The 12,436-nt window shown below is 54.5% G+C and overlaps 1 protein-coding gene across 1 annotated transcript in view; it reads right to left on the minus strand.

Annotated features, from left to right (window-relative positions):
- Positions 1 to 685: 685 nt before the first annotated feature.
- The window catches only part of PADI3 (peptidyl arginine deiminase 3), a 27,337-nt gene continuing 15,586 nt past the window's right edge, over positions 686 to 12,436 (minus strand). The window contains exons 9-16 of the mRNA XM_084787956.1: positions 12,381 to 12,436; positions 10,821 to 10,928; positions 9,744 to 9,895; positions 8,440 to 8,584; positions 8,221 to 8,323; positions 5,108 to 5,187; positions 4,158 to 4,283; positions 686 to 2,409 (exon numbers count right to left, since the gene is read on the minus strand). The exon at positions 12,381 to 12,436 is cut by the window's right edge and continues 56 nt beyond it. Coding sequence (XP_084644082.1) covers positions 2,176 to 2,409; positions 4,158 to 4,283; positions 5,108 to 5,187; positions 8,221 to 8,323; positions 8,440 to 8,584; positions 9,744 to 9,895; positions 10,821 to 10,928; positions 12,381 to 12,436 — 1,004 coding nt within the window. The 3' untranslated portion in view covers positions 686 to 2,175. The remainder of the gene's footprint in view (positions 2,410 to 4,157; positions 4,284 to 5,107; positions 5,188 to 8,220; positions 8,324 to 8,439; positions 8,585 to 9,743; positions 9,896 to 10,820; positions 10,929 to 12,380) is intronic.

A 12,436-nucleotide genomic window follows, 5' to 3' on the forward strand; every position in this document is an offset into this window, starting at 1 on the left:
TCTGAACGAGCAGTCAGCGCTCTTAACGACTGAGCTATCTCTCCAGCCCTTAATAAAACCTTTAATAAAAACCTCCAGGTCTGCTTTATACTGGTTACTTCCGAAATTTCTTTCTGCATCAAAGCCATGAATCTTGCTTTGATCTGAGCCAAGGTTCGTAAAAATTAGGGGGCTCCTCAGGTCGTTGAGGGTGACAGTGTGGAGTTGTGTCTCCGTCCCTTTGCAACTGGTACTTCCACACACTCAGAACTCCTGCCCCAACAATGCTGGCCTGGTCCCTGGCAGCTTGCTTGGTCCCTTAGTCCAGCCCTCCACACACAGGCTGGCTTTTTCACATCCATGCCATCCCGTCTGCTCACGAATTCTTAGTTCACCCTTTACCAAAGCTTAAGCATTCTCACCATGTTACCCCAAATTGGGGTTATCTAGCCTCAAATTCCTGAGGATCAGCCAGGCAAGCAACTGCATAAGTTGCAAGGGACCCCCTCTTTTTTTCTCTTTCAATTTATGTGTATGGGTGTCAGATCTCAGAGTCACAGACAGTTGTGAGCTGCCAGTGTGCGTGCTGGGAATTGAACCCGGGTCCTTCGGAAGAGCAGGCAGTGCTCTTAACCACTGAGCCATCTCTCCAGCCCGGGACTCCCTCATTTTAATCACCAAAGAAAGGCCAAGGTTAGAGGCGGGGGCATTTGTGCTTCTGTTTATTTATTGGCCAGTTGGACCCACAGAACACACATCTTGAGACAACCAAGCCCTTCCCTCTCCCTGTATGTGGAGAGGTTCAACCGTCCCACTGAGGCCTGCCTTGGTGGAACCTGGGGTGGGGCTCCCCGGGCCTCTCCTGCAGGATGGGTGCATAGGCAGAGGGCACAGGGCTAAGTCAGCAGTCCTGCAGAGCCCCCAGGCCAGTCGACCATCCATCCTCCTCCCGATGATGGTACTCTGGGGATCAACCCTGTGTCTTAGGAAAGACACTCTTCACCCAGAACCAGGTCTTCCTAAGCTTGAACAGCCCTGCAGTCACTTCACCTCCAAGAAATTCCAAGAGCCTGGCGTGGTGGCTCACGCCTTTAATGCCAGCACTTGGGAGGCAGAGGCAGGGGGAATCTCTGTGAGTTCGAGGCCAGCCTGGTCTACAAAAGAGAGTCCAAGACAGCCAAGGATACGCAGAGAAACTCTGTCTCAAGCCCCCTCCCCTCAAAAAAAGAGAGAAAGAAAGAAATTCCAAGAGGATTTGGACAACCAGAGTCCTAGGAGTCAGATGAGGGGGAACTTGTAAGGCTAAGAGAGACCTGTCATTCCAAAAGCATTTAGGGGTACCCACTGTGTGGCAGCTCAGGCTGGGTGAGGTAGAGGCTGGTCCTTGCCAGGAGCTTATAGTGGGAAGGACAGTCACATTTTGACCTGAATGGATCCTGGGGTGCTTCCTGGAAGATGAGTAGACTCTCTCTCTCCCTCTCTCTCCCTCTCTCTCTCTCTCTCCCTCTCTCTCTCTCTCTCCCTCCCTCTCTCTCTCTCTCTCTCTCTCTCTCTCTCTCCCTCCCTCCCTCTCTCTGTTTTTTTGAGACACAGTTTCTCTGTGTAGCCCTGGCTGTCTTGGAACTAGCTCTGTAGAACAGGCTGGCCTCGAACTCGTAGAGATCAGCCTGCTTCTGCCTCCAGGGTGCTCGGATTAAAGGTATGCACCACCATCTTCTGTCAGAAGACTCTCTCTTGTCCATGTAAAATAGTCTGACTTTACAATCTTTCCCTTCGGGGAAGGAGGCAACTGGCCCATCTGAAACCCGGGGCTTTCCACCATAGAAAGTGCAGGCCAAGGTACTGACGAGATCGTCTATCAATGCTAGACACCCAAGTGGATTTACCCACGAACAGAGGAGCTTTGGAATGTGTGGGGATGGCATTTAGGGGTGTCCCTATGGGTTGTGTTGATCCACATGACAGTCCATTAGACACGAGGCCCTTCTTTGGGGGCCACCATGAGGACTCTTGTCTGGGAGCTGAACGGGCTGCAGATGAATGCGGACACTTCAAGAGAAAAGGCTTCTGAAGGGCGTTCAATCTAGAAACTGGGAGTCTCTTAGTGCTTGTTGCCCAGGGGTCTGTCTCAGTCTCCATCTGCTGGGCCCCATATCCCATCCCAGGGGAAAGGATGGGGGATGGGCGGTGCACCGTTCAGGGTATCATGTGCCACCATTTGAAGGCAAAGGGCTCCCGGCGCACGTTGGTGCCACAGTGAACCTCCCCGTGCAGCATGTGGTATGGGGTGAAGTCATCAATGAAGGTGCAGTGCAGACCCAGTGGCTCCAGCAGAGAGCGCACCTTCTCCTCCAGGCAGCAGCGGCCATTGATGAGGGGCCCGAAGGGCTTGGGGATGCCCAGGTGTTTGCCCAGCACCAACATGTTTACCTGTGGGGGGTGAGGAGGGAAGTGGGGACCCAGATCAGAATCGAGATCTCAACATCACCTTCCCACCCTGGAAGGCTCAAGAGAATCTGGGATTATGTCCAGGCAGCCTTGACTATATCTGCCTGTTCACTCCTGTGCAGTGGTAGGAAACCTGGCTAGAGTGAGCCAGTCTATCAGACACCTACAGAAGCATCTGCAGAGCCCAGCCACAGCCTGCTTCAACCTCCTCAGCTATTTCTGATTGGCCAAGACGGACCAATCAGATTATCACTCCTGGGAAGTTAGAACTGACATGGGGAGAGTCTCAGTTGTCATCTATGTGGGACCTGCATCTCATGGCCATGTTCACGGTGGTCATTTGAATGAGAATGGGTCCCCATAGCCTCGTGTATGTGGATGCTCGGTCCCCAGCTAGTGGAACTGTTTGGGAAGGGTTAAGAGGTGTGGCCTTGTCGGAGAAGGTGTGTCACTGGGGGGTGGGTTTTGAGGTTTCAAAAAGCCCACACCATTCCCAGTTAACTATCTGCCTCACACTTGTGGAGTCAATGTACACTCTTAGCTACTGCTCCAGCGCCATGCCTGCCTGCCTGCCTGCCTGCCTGCCAGCTTCCATGCTCCTTGTGATGGAGGTCACGGACTCAACCTCTAAAACTCTAAGAGCTCACTAAATGTCTTCTCCTACACACTGCCTTGGTCAGAGGGCTTTGTCACAGCAGCAGGAAAGTTAGACATCCCTGTCTATCGGCAGGACAGCAAAGGAGAGACGGAGGGGGTGGGGAGCAGAGGAAACAAGCAGAGGAAGTGATGTGGACAGAAATGAGAGAGCTCCAGGCCATGCTAAAGGCTTGCTGTCCCCGCCCTCGGATGTCACAGTGTCCTTGTGTCAAATGTGCATCTGGCTGAGCCAGCTTGGGTGGGCCTCTGTTTCTGGCCAACAGGAGAACCTCAAGCCTTGCACAAACTTCCGGGAGCAACATGCATTAATTACAAAGGCTGCCTCAAGCAAGCAGGAAGGAAGGGGGGAGCAGAGAAAGGCTTTGCAAGCAAGGGCAAAAAGCCAGACGGGGGAGGGAGGGAGGAAGGCTGGGTCAGCGGATACAGGCTCTGAGGATGGTGTGTGGAGAGGACAGCTGGTGACCAGGGGAGCAATGGTGACCCCTGGCAGTGTGTTAGAAGGCAACCATACTCCCTGACCCTCCTTCAGACCCTCTCAGTCAGCACACTTGAGGGGAACTTCAAGTGTTGGGGTGTCTGAGATACAGAAAGTTTAGCAGAGGCAAAGCTGCAGTTATAGCAAAGGCACATCTCCCACGCAGCCCTCTGGGATCTATCTCGGGTTGGTGCACTTTGCCCGATCTGTGAGCTGGCCCCGTGTCCCTTTACCAAGAGTAGATGGTTGGGACGCATCCTCAGAGCCATGAGGAGAGGGTCCCCTCACTGAAGAACCGGGACTGTTCTTAACCATCTCTGCTCCCCATGGGACACCTGCTTCTGTGTGGGGTGATCCCATGATCCCGGGTAACACTTCTTCATGTCACCGACGTCAAATGGGACCCTTGCTCCGTGGGGAGCCACAGGGAGCCCCAGTGTCAGCCTGGGCACCCTGGGCTCCTGATTCTCCTCAGCGCCATCCTCCCCAACCCCCCAGTCACTGCAATTCCACACAGGAAAGCAGTTAAATGTCTTCCCTCAGGAGCGAGACTCGGAGCCTCGTCTGAGGAAGGCCAGGTGCTGGGTGGGGAACTCACCAAGTCGGGGAAGAACGCCACAGCCTTCCTCTTCTCCGTCTTAAAGAGCTGCGGTATGTCGATGATGTCGCAGTCGGCCAGGCCCAGCTCCCGCTTCAGCACCTCTCGGTTCCAATCGATACAGCTCTGCACGTAGGCAAGGGAGCAAACTGGAGAGGCCTTGCCAGTGTGGCTGAGGCAGGTGCTCAAGTGCCCACCATCAACTGTACAAACGCCACTTGCCTATATCACACCCTCCGTGTCCTGCTCTTACTGAGCCAACACCAAGAACACGCCATCCTACACCCCAACTTAGGGATCTCATTCTATACCTGGTTTAAGATTTATGTTTATCACTGAGAGTGGTGAACACGCAGTACCCATAGAGGCCAGAAGAGGGCACCAGATCCCCAGGCCAAAAGTAACATTATCCTTTTGACTTCCTAAATTCTTGGGTTCTATGACCACGGTACTCAAGGCTGTTGGGGCCACAAACCTTTGCTGTTATTCCCACATCTCCTTTCGTTTTACTCCACACCCGACAGTGCCATCTCAATCTGTCCCCATCTGTCCCCTTCTTGCCACCTCCCCTGGCACCCTCTGGCCTGGTGGGCTGCAGCGCCTTTACCCACTGACTTTCCCCATCTTTCTCTCATCCGTGTCTCCACACAGTCTCAACTGCAGGGGACCGGCAGGCCATGCTCTTGCTGCAGACTCTGACAACCTTCTTGAGGGCCAAGCTATGTCTACCTTAAAAGCTTGCAGCCCTGGGTGCTTACAGCCCTGGGGGGGCCAGTATTTCTCACAAGTATGGCTCACATCCTTACTTCTCCCAGGTTAAAGGAGGCTCTGGGCCTGTTTCAACCTGACTGACCCTTTATGAACCATGGGCCCAGATGTGGGCCCTGGCCCAGCCCCCCAGCCCCATCCACACCCGCCTCCTACCCACAGACCCAACGGCCTTTTTGTACCTGTGCAAACTTATTAAAGTTGATAAGGCTCTGGTTGGAAAGGACCTGATTGATGGAGATGGTCTTGACCCGCCTGTCACCTGTGAACGAGACCGAGAGGGGCCTGGGGGCTAGCACAAGGTCACATGAGGGCCTCCCGCCCTGAGGACCAGAGGCCCAGGTCACAGATGCTGGTCAGGCTGAGTCAGTGGTTCCTAGACTCTCCTGGATGGAAGTGGGCAGCATCTGTGGGAGTTTAGCTCGGCCAATGGGCACATCTGGAGGAAGAGGAGGGTTGGCGGAGTCTGGTGGCCAGGGTGCGATGGTTTGCAGGTTTTTATTTGAGTTCCCCGGAGGAGGTGATGACTACATGGGCTTAACAGTTGCCCTAGGGCACCGGGTAGGGATTCCTTTTTCTTCAGCTCCTGGTGGTGGTGGAGGTGGTGTGTGTGTGTGGGGGGGCGGGGGTTGGAGGAGCTGGGTCTGTTGATGGCGCTCACTCCAGGGCCAGGGTGAACCAGCCGGTCCCAGCAGATCCTAGGAGTTCCAATACCACCAGGCTTTGGCTTGCTTTTTAGGAGTGACTTCAGGCCTGGCCTTCCTGTCTGCCCAATGGAGGCCATGGAAACAGGGCTGGCTAGGGGAGGGGAAGCAGGGGCTAGTGGCTTGCAGTCCTCCCACGAGGCTGAGAGAAAGTGCGCCATGCTACTCCTCATGCCCCGTGCACTCCGCAAGGGATGTGTTGCTACCACCACCTGACTGGCGAGGGGACTGAGGCTCAGAGTGGTCAGGTGACTTACCCAAGGTCACACCAAGGACACAGCAGCGGTCCTTCTTAATGCTGTGACCCTTTAAGACAGTTACTCATGTTGTGGTGACCCCCCCCCCCAGCCATAAAATTATTCCATGGCTACTTCAGCAACTGTAATTTTGATACATAGTAAATCCTTACTTATGAGTCGTAATGTCAGTATCTTATATGGAGGATATCTGTTGTGTGACACTCCCCCTGCCCCCCCCACCGTGGGGTCGCAACCCACAGGTTGAGAACCACTGTGATACAGCAAGGGCTTTGGGGGGGGTGTCCCTGGGAGCTAGATGTTCACAAAGGGCTTCTAGGCCCTTCCTTTAACCTGGGAAAAATAAGGGTGTTAGCCCTGTGCCTCTCAGGTCCCATGTCCCCATCTGGAGGCAGACAGTCTCATCACCGGCCAGTTCCATGGCATCCTTTGTGAGGCCTTGGGTCTAGCACCTTTTCCCTTCAAACCTTAACTGACAGCAGAGCCTCCCCTTAGATCCTCTCCTCCCAGTGGCCTGTCAGGATCACAATGACCCCAATGACCCCAGTGACCCCAATGACCCCAAACCCAGGCCAGACACTCCTGGGCTTGTGATAAGCCACAGCATCCTGGCGTGTCTGCAACTGGGGGACGTGGCTGCTGCATGCGGCTGACATGGGCAAGCCCTCTCCTGCCCTCCCTAGCTAGACAGGTTGGACTAATGCTGCCTCCGCTTCCGCCCCCATTGCTCACTGTGAAAAAGTCCCCAGGTATGACCAAGAGCCACCCCTGCCTGCCCATCCCCGGCACAGAATCTGGAATAAAAGGTCTTTTAAGATTGACTTTGGAGAGCCGGGCATGGTGGTGCACGCCTTTAATCCCAGCACTCAGGAGGCAGAGGCAGGTGGGTTGCTGTGAGTTTGAGGCCAGCCTGGTCTGCAAGTCCAGGACAGCCTAGGCTACATAGAGAAACCCTGCTTTAAAAAACCAAAACCAAAACCAAACCAAACCAAACAAACAAAAAAAGAGAGAGAGAGAAAAGAAAAGAAAAAAGAAAGAAAGAAAAAAGATTGAATTAGGGTTCAAAAATATCTCACTAGGGTCCCTTTGAAGCAACGGCTTAGGGAACACAGTCGCTGTGTTATTTCCCCCAGGGCCCTGTGATTTGCTGTGAGGGAGGGACCTTACAAACAGAGCAGATTCCAGCCAGGGTATTCTCTGCCTCCCATGTGGCCAAGAAAATCTAGGACTGTGGTGCCAAAGACGATCTCGTTTTATTCGTTTTTGGTTTAGTGCGCCAGGCTCTCACTATGTAGCACAGGCTAGCCTTACACCTGCACTTCTCCTGACTACCCTGAGTGCTGGAGGTTACAGGCTTGTCCAGCTATCTTCCAGCCAGCCCCGCCCATTCAAACCACTTCGTGGTGAACAATGCGAGCTCGGGCTCCTCATGCAAAAAACAGAATGGGAAACACATGGAAAGAGAAAACATTTCTGCAGTGTCTCAGGACTCATCCCGCGGAATCCTGGGATGTGTGTGTGTGGGCGGTGGGGACCTTCACAGCCCTGAGGCCTGGCTCTGATGCCTGCTTGAGAGAAGATACACTCTGCTGGCTTGGGTGACTTTCTATGCCAGGCACCTCCCTTCCCACAGGCTCACCACCTCCAGCAGCTACCATTGGAGTCTCCAGAGCCGCACCTCCCGGCAAAGATGTACCGGCCAGGGGCTCCTCCCACCAAGGTGCCCTTCAGTGGCTCCCAGGGGGCAAGGGCAGCAGATGCCAGGCTTGAGGGCTCCTCCCCGGGCCCAGGCGCTATTGCAGGTGAGGCCAGCAAGTACATCCTGTGATGACCAGGGACAGAAGGCATGGTAGCTGGGGCTTCAGAGAGCAAGGTAAAGCCTGGTGGAGAGCCCCCCTGCCCCTACCCCCCGGGGAGACGGAAGGCTGGCAAAGGAGGTTCTGGGACTCCAGTAGCTTTGTAGAGCTGTTAAACTTCACTTAAAAAACTCATCCAGACTTCAAACCAGCCACCAAAGAACACTAACCCTGGGCTCTGGGACCTTCTGAGCAGAGGCCTGATGGGACATCCCCGGGCACACCTGGCCATCCCCAGGCACACCTGGGCATCTCCGGGCACACCTGGCTCTCAACTTCTTCACACTCTCTGCCCTGTACCATAGCCAGTGGTCACCAGTGACACTGGGCACTGGTCCAGGAGGAAGTAGTCCTGAATTTTGGGGGTACCACCTAGCTTTAAAATGCTTGTTCTTTTTGGAAGTCACAGTGTGCTCAATTCAGGAAAGAGACAATACTTTGTATTTTTTGGGGGGGGTGACTTAGCATTTTTACTCACCAATGACCCCCTCAAAAAGGAGAGACCTTCCATGGCCCCATTTCTGTTTTTCCTGGAACAGCCTGAAGCAGGCAGCGGGGCTAGCCAGGAGGAGCCGGAAGCCCTGTGTGTGGAAAGCAGGCACAGCTGAGCTCATTGGCTTTGTGTGCCCATCAGCTCCAGCTCGGCCCATCAGCCCCAAACTCTCGAGGCTGCCAAGACATGCCCCCAAGTCCTTACCTTCCCATCTGGTGCAGGAACAAAGCTCAGAAACTCATCCACGTGGCCCACAGCCAGCCAGTCCACAAAGAGCTCCACCAGGGGCTGCACCCTCTGGGCATGGAGGAAGTCTCGTACCACCTGTGTGACTCTGCGGCCTCTTGACCTGGGTGGGGGAAGGGGGAGGGAGGTTAGGGAAAGACACCAAACTAAACACACACTCCAGAAGAAATGGAATGGCCAGATGGCAGCTCTCCGCAGTATCTGCCTGCAGAGTGCGCTCCCTGGCACGGCGGCACAGACCTAGTGAGGCTGAGGCGGGAAGATGGCAAACTCAGGGTCAGCCCAGGATATATAGTGAGTTCCAGGCCAACCTGAGCTACATAGAAAGACTTTAATCTCAAAAGACAACATCTCAAAATAACACATTACTTTCTAAACAGGGAAGACGGTAAGTGTGTTTTAATATTCCACCCAGGGTGCGTCCCGTTTAAGTCACTTAGCACAGACTACTTAGTTACGGGGTGAGTCCTCAGAACTGTGTTCTCCGGGACATTGCATCTCCCCACATCGCTCTTGTCCTGGACCTCACAGAGCTGAGTAGTTCCCTCTAGAGCTAGCTTCAGCTCTCTTGCTGCAGCCTCAGTTTCCCAGAAGTCAGTGGGAGAGGTGAACACCATTGCCTGAGTGGCTCTCACAGCCCCGGCACTTTCCTGTTAACACAGTTGCAGCCCACCCTCCGTTTGCCTTTCAGAACAGAACCAGTGCCGCGGTTCCAAGGTCCCAATGTCCCCCCTCTCTCTCTAGCTGGACTCTAGATCCATCGGTTATTTGATCCCATCTGTTCTAGTGGCTTCACTGAACCTGACTGCAAATAGAACTCTCCTTTTCCATCAGCAGCTTTTGTCACACGCAGAATACCCCACCTCTGTGCTCGTTCGTGTGTGTGTGTGTGTGTGTGTGTGTGTGTGTGTGTGTGTGTGTGTGTACACATCAGGGCTACTGTCATTTCAACTTTTATTCGGTCCTTCTGCTTTCAGTTCACTATAGTATGAACAGGCTTTAACTTAAATGCTTTTTTTTTTCTTCTACATTCTCAGCTGATACCTTCTCCTATCATTTCCACATATATATTTCACAACCAGAGGACCTCAGTCTAGCCAGAATGTTCTGTGTGTGTGACTAAGCCTCTCTGGGCCCCCTCGCCCACAGGTCCTAACTGCCGTCTTAGAGGAACCATAGGCTGTAAGGAGAGTAGCTCGACCCACTCAGGACTTCCCTGCTCTCCAGGCCTGCTGCCACCATGACAACCAGGAGCCTCTCACCCAGGCAGGTTGCCCCCAATGAGGATCCTCCCCAAGGGGTACTCCTTCCCGTTGGCCACCACCGGTGGGCTGACCTCCAGGTTGCCGAAAGAGTCCAGGCCACTCACAGAACTGTCTTGAGGCTCCCGAGTCACATAGCCGAAATCTGGACCCTGGTGGGGGAAACTGAGTCAGGCAAGGGTAGAGTATGTGACAGGTTTCCAAGATCTTAAAAAATGGGGTGGGAGCAGCGTCCCAATTCTTCAGGTGGGAATTGAGTCAGAAACGGAATCTGATCTAATTTTATGCCATATGTGCAAAGAGCCAAAGTTGGGAAGTAGTCAATCCCAGGGCTGTGGTGGACGTGTCAGGCCGGTGTCGTTTTGCCAGTCATAGTAACAGAGGTAGGGCCCAGTGGCTATACACCCCCATCAAACACGGAACCCGAGGCAACAGACTGTCCTTGAACTCCACAGGGCTCTCCTGTCAAGTCTAGCCCAAGGGGACCAGAGACTGGTAGAGGGGCCTCTAAGCCTCCCCTGGTGTCTCTCAGGAGGAATTCAGACACCACTGAGGGTCAATAAGTGTCTGACACCATGTGACCCAGAGACCCAGCAGGGAGCACAGCCCTTCTGGAAGCCAAAGGAGTGTCCGCTCTGTGGTCAGGGGTCCTCTGTGGTCACTGTTAGTTTTTTTATTATAAAAGGCTGCATGCTCATAGTATCACAGGGTCCTTTCTGGCAGGCAGCCATCGCCGTGATGACGACAAGCTTCATAAATGCCTGCGAAGCCATTTCTGCAGTTGAGGAAATAGCGGCTCTGAGTGGGACATTCAGTCTGACAATATCACACTGTATGTGAGTGACAGCCAGTCACCAGCTAACACCTGCTGAGCGCTGCCACCGAAGCCCTCAAGTTTTTAGCACAAGTCTATCCCATAGAAAAGACTATTCATTCATTACAGACGTCACCGGCCCTCTCTCACGCGGTAACTGGCCAGCCTGTTGTCACCCCTCCAGAAGAAGGTTCTAGTCCCCCTATACCTGGGTGTCCCCTGGGGATGTGAGCTCTCCCCAGGGGTACAATGTCTCAACTCACCAGAATCCTTTTATAAGGGAAGCCCCGCAGTTCCCCGTTCCTCGGGGAATCGAAGACCACCGGAAAGGTCTTGTGAGGCGCCTGCACGTAGCCCAACTCCATCTCATCCTGCCGGTGGGGAGAGAGACCATAGCTGTGCTGGGCACTGAGGTCTCAGGGAGTGGGGTGTCCTCTGCCCTTGGAGGAGGGGGAGTCAGCAAAAAGAAGGGGCTGGGGGCTTGGTTGCCTATGAGAGTCACAAAGGAATAGAGGAGGACATAGACTTTGGGGTGTGCCTCAGGGGGTCAGGGCAGGGTGGGTACAGAGATGGATGCAGGGTGGCCTGAGTTCCCGACACACGGGCCACCCACTGAGCACACACCCACTCCTATGGCCTCCATCCTTGGTCGTGAAGGCAGCAGTGCTAAAGGACCCGAGAGAGGGGACGTTTCCTCCTCAGAGTTCATAAGGAATCAACGGCCCAGAGAGCACAGCCAGAGGGCAGCCTGCTGTGTGCCAGGCCCTGAGCTCTTTCTGAACACCTGACTCCACTAATCTGCATGACTCACCCACAGAAGACTCTGTTAGCACTCGTGTGATACATGAGGGCAGAGGGGAACAGAGAAGGCTAGCTGTTTCCTCAAGGGCACACAGCCTGTCAACAGCGAGAACCTAAACCCCAGCAGTCTCACTCCAGGACATTTCCCTGAACCACCTCACATGGTTAAACCTCTAACTGAACCGGAAAACGCCATAGCTTGGTCCTCCCATCCTAGGGGATGATTGGCAGCTCCCAGCCCTGCTTTTGTCAGCATACTGGGTGTGGACGGCATGAGCTCATCCGCAAACACCCAAGGGTGATGACGAGAGGCCAGAGATGAAGTGATGCTCTGCAGGGCCCGGGGGTGGGGAGCGCCTGGGAAACAGCAGGGAATATTCCCCACACTCCCTGTGCAGCTCACACAGAGGCCTCTTTCCAAGTCTCTCTGCCCTGGGCCTTGTCCTTAGAGGACCCTCCCCTAGGGCTTTCTTTGCACCAGAAATCCTGCACCTTGGTACATGCCCCCACCTCCGCGCCCTTCCCCATCCATTTCCCTTGCAGAAACAGGAAAGCCAACTCCAGTCCCCTGTGGCATTCTGGTACACACTGGACCAGATCGTACACTGTGGGATACACCTAGGTACTGAAGTTTTAGTGACACGATAGGACTCTAGGTGCTAAAGGCCAGTCCTTCCTCCTGGTCCCGTATGCCAACCGCAGTGTCTCCAGATGCTTCCTAATGTCCCCTTGCGGAACAAACTGCCTCTTAGCTCAGCTGCTGCATGCTGGGAGTTATGTGGCCTCTGCCGCCTCACCCAGCAGCCTGTCTGCTGCCTGGAGTCGGGGAGCCTCGGGTCCTCCCTGCAGGATGGGATGGTACCCTGGTGGGGCAGCCTGGACGGGATGGTTCCCCACTGGGGCAGCCCGGATGGGATGGTACCCTGGTGGGGCAGCCCAGCAGCCTGCCTGCTATCTGGAGTCGGGGAGCCTCGGGTCCTCCCTGCAGGATGGGATGGTACCCCGGTGGGGCCGCCCGGTACCTGGATCCAACGGTCGTTGCGGTTCTCCACTTGAGGACAGATGGTGAGTCTGCAGC

The sequence above is a fragment of the Acomys minous genome, assembly GCF_964271855.1.
Source record: "Acomys minous genome assembly, chromosome: 6".
In the NCBI taxonomy this organism is placed as follows: domain Eukaryota; kingdom Metazoa; phylum Chordata; class Mammalia; order Rodentia; family Muridae; genus Acomys; species Acomys minous.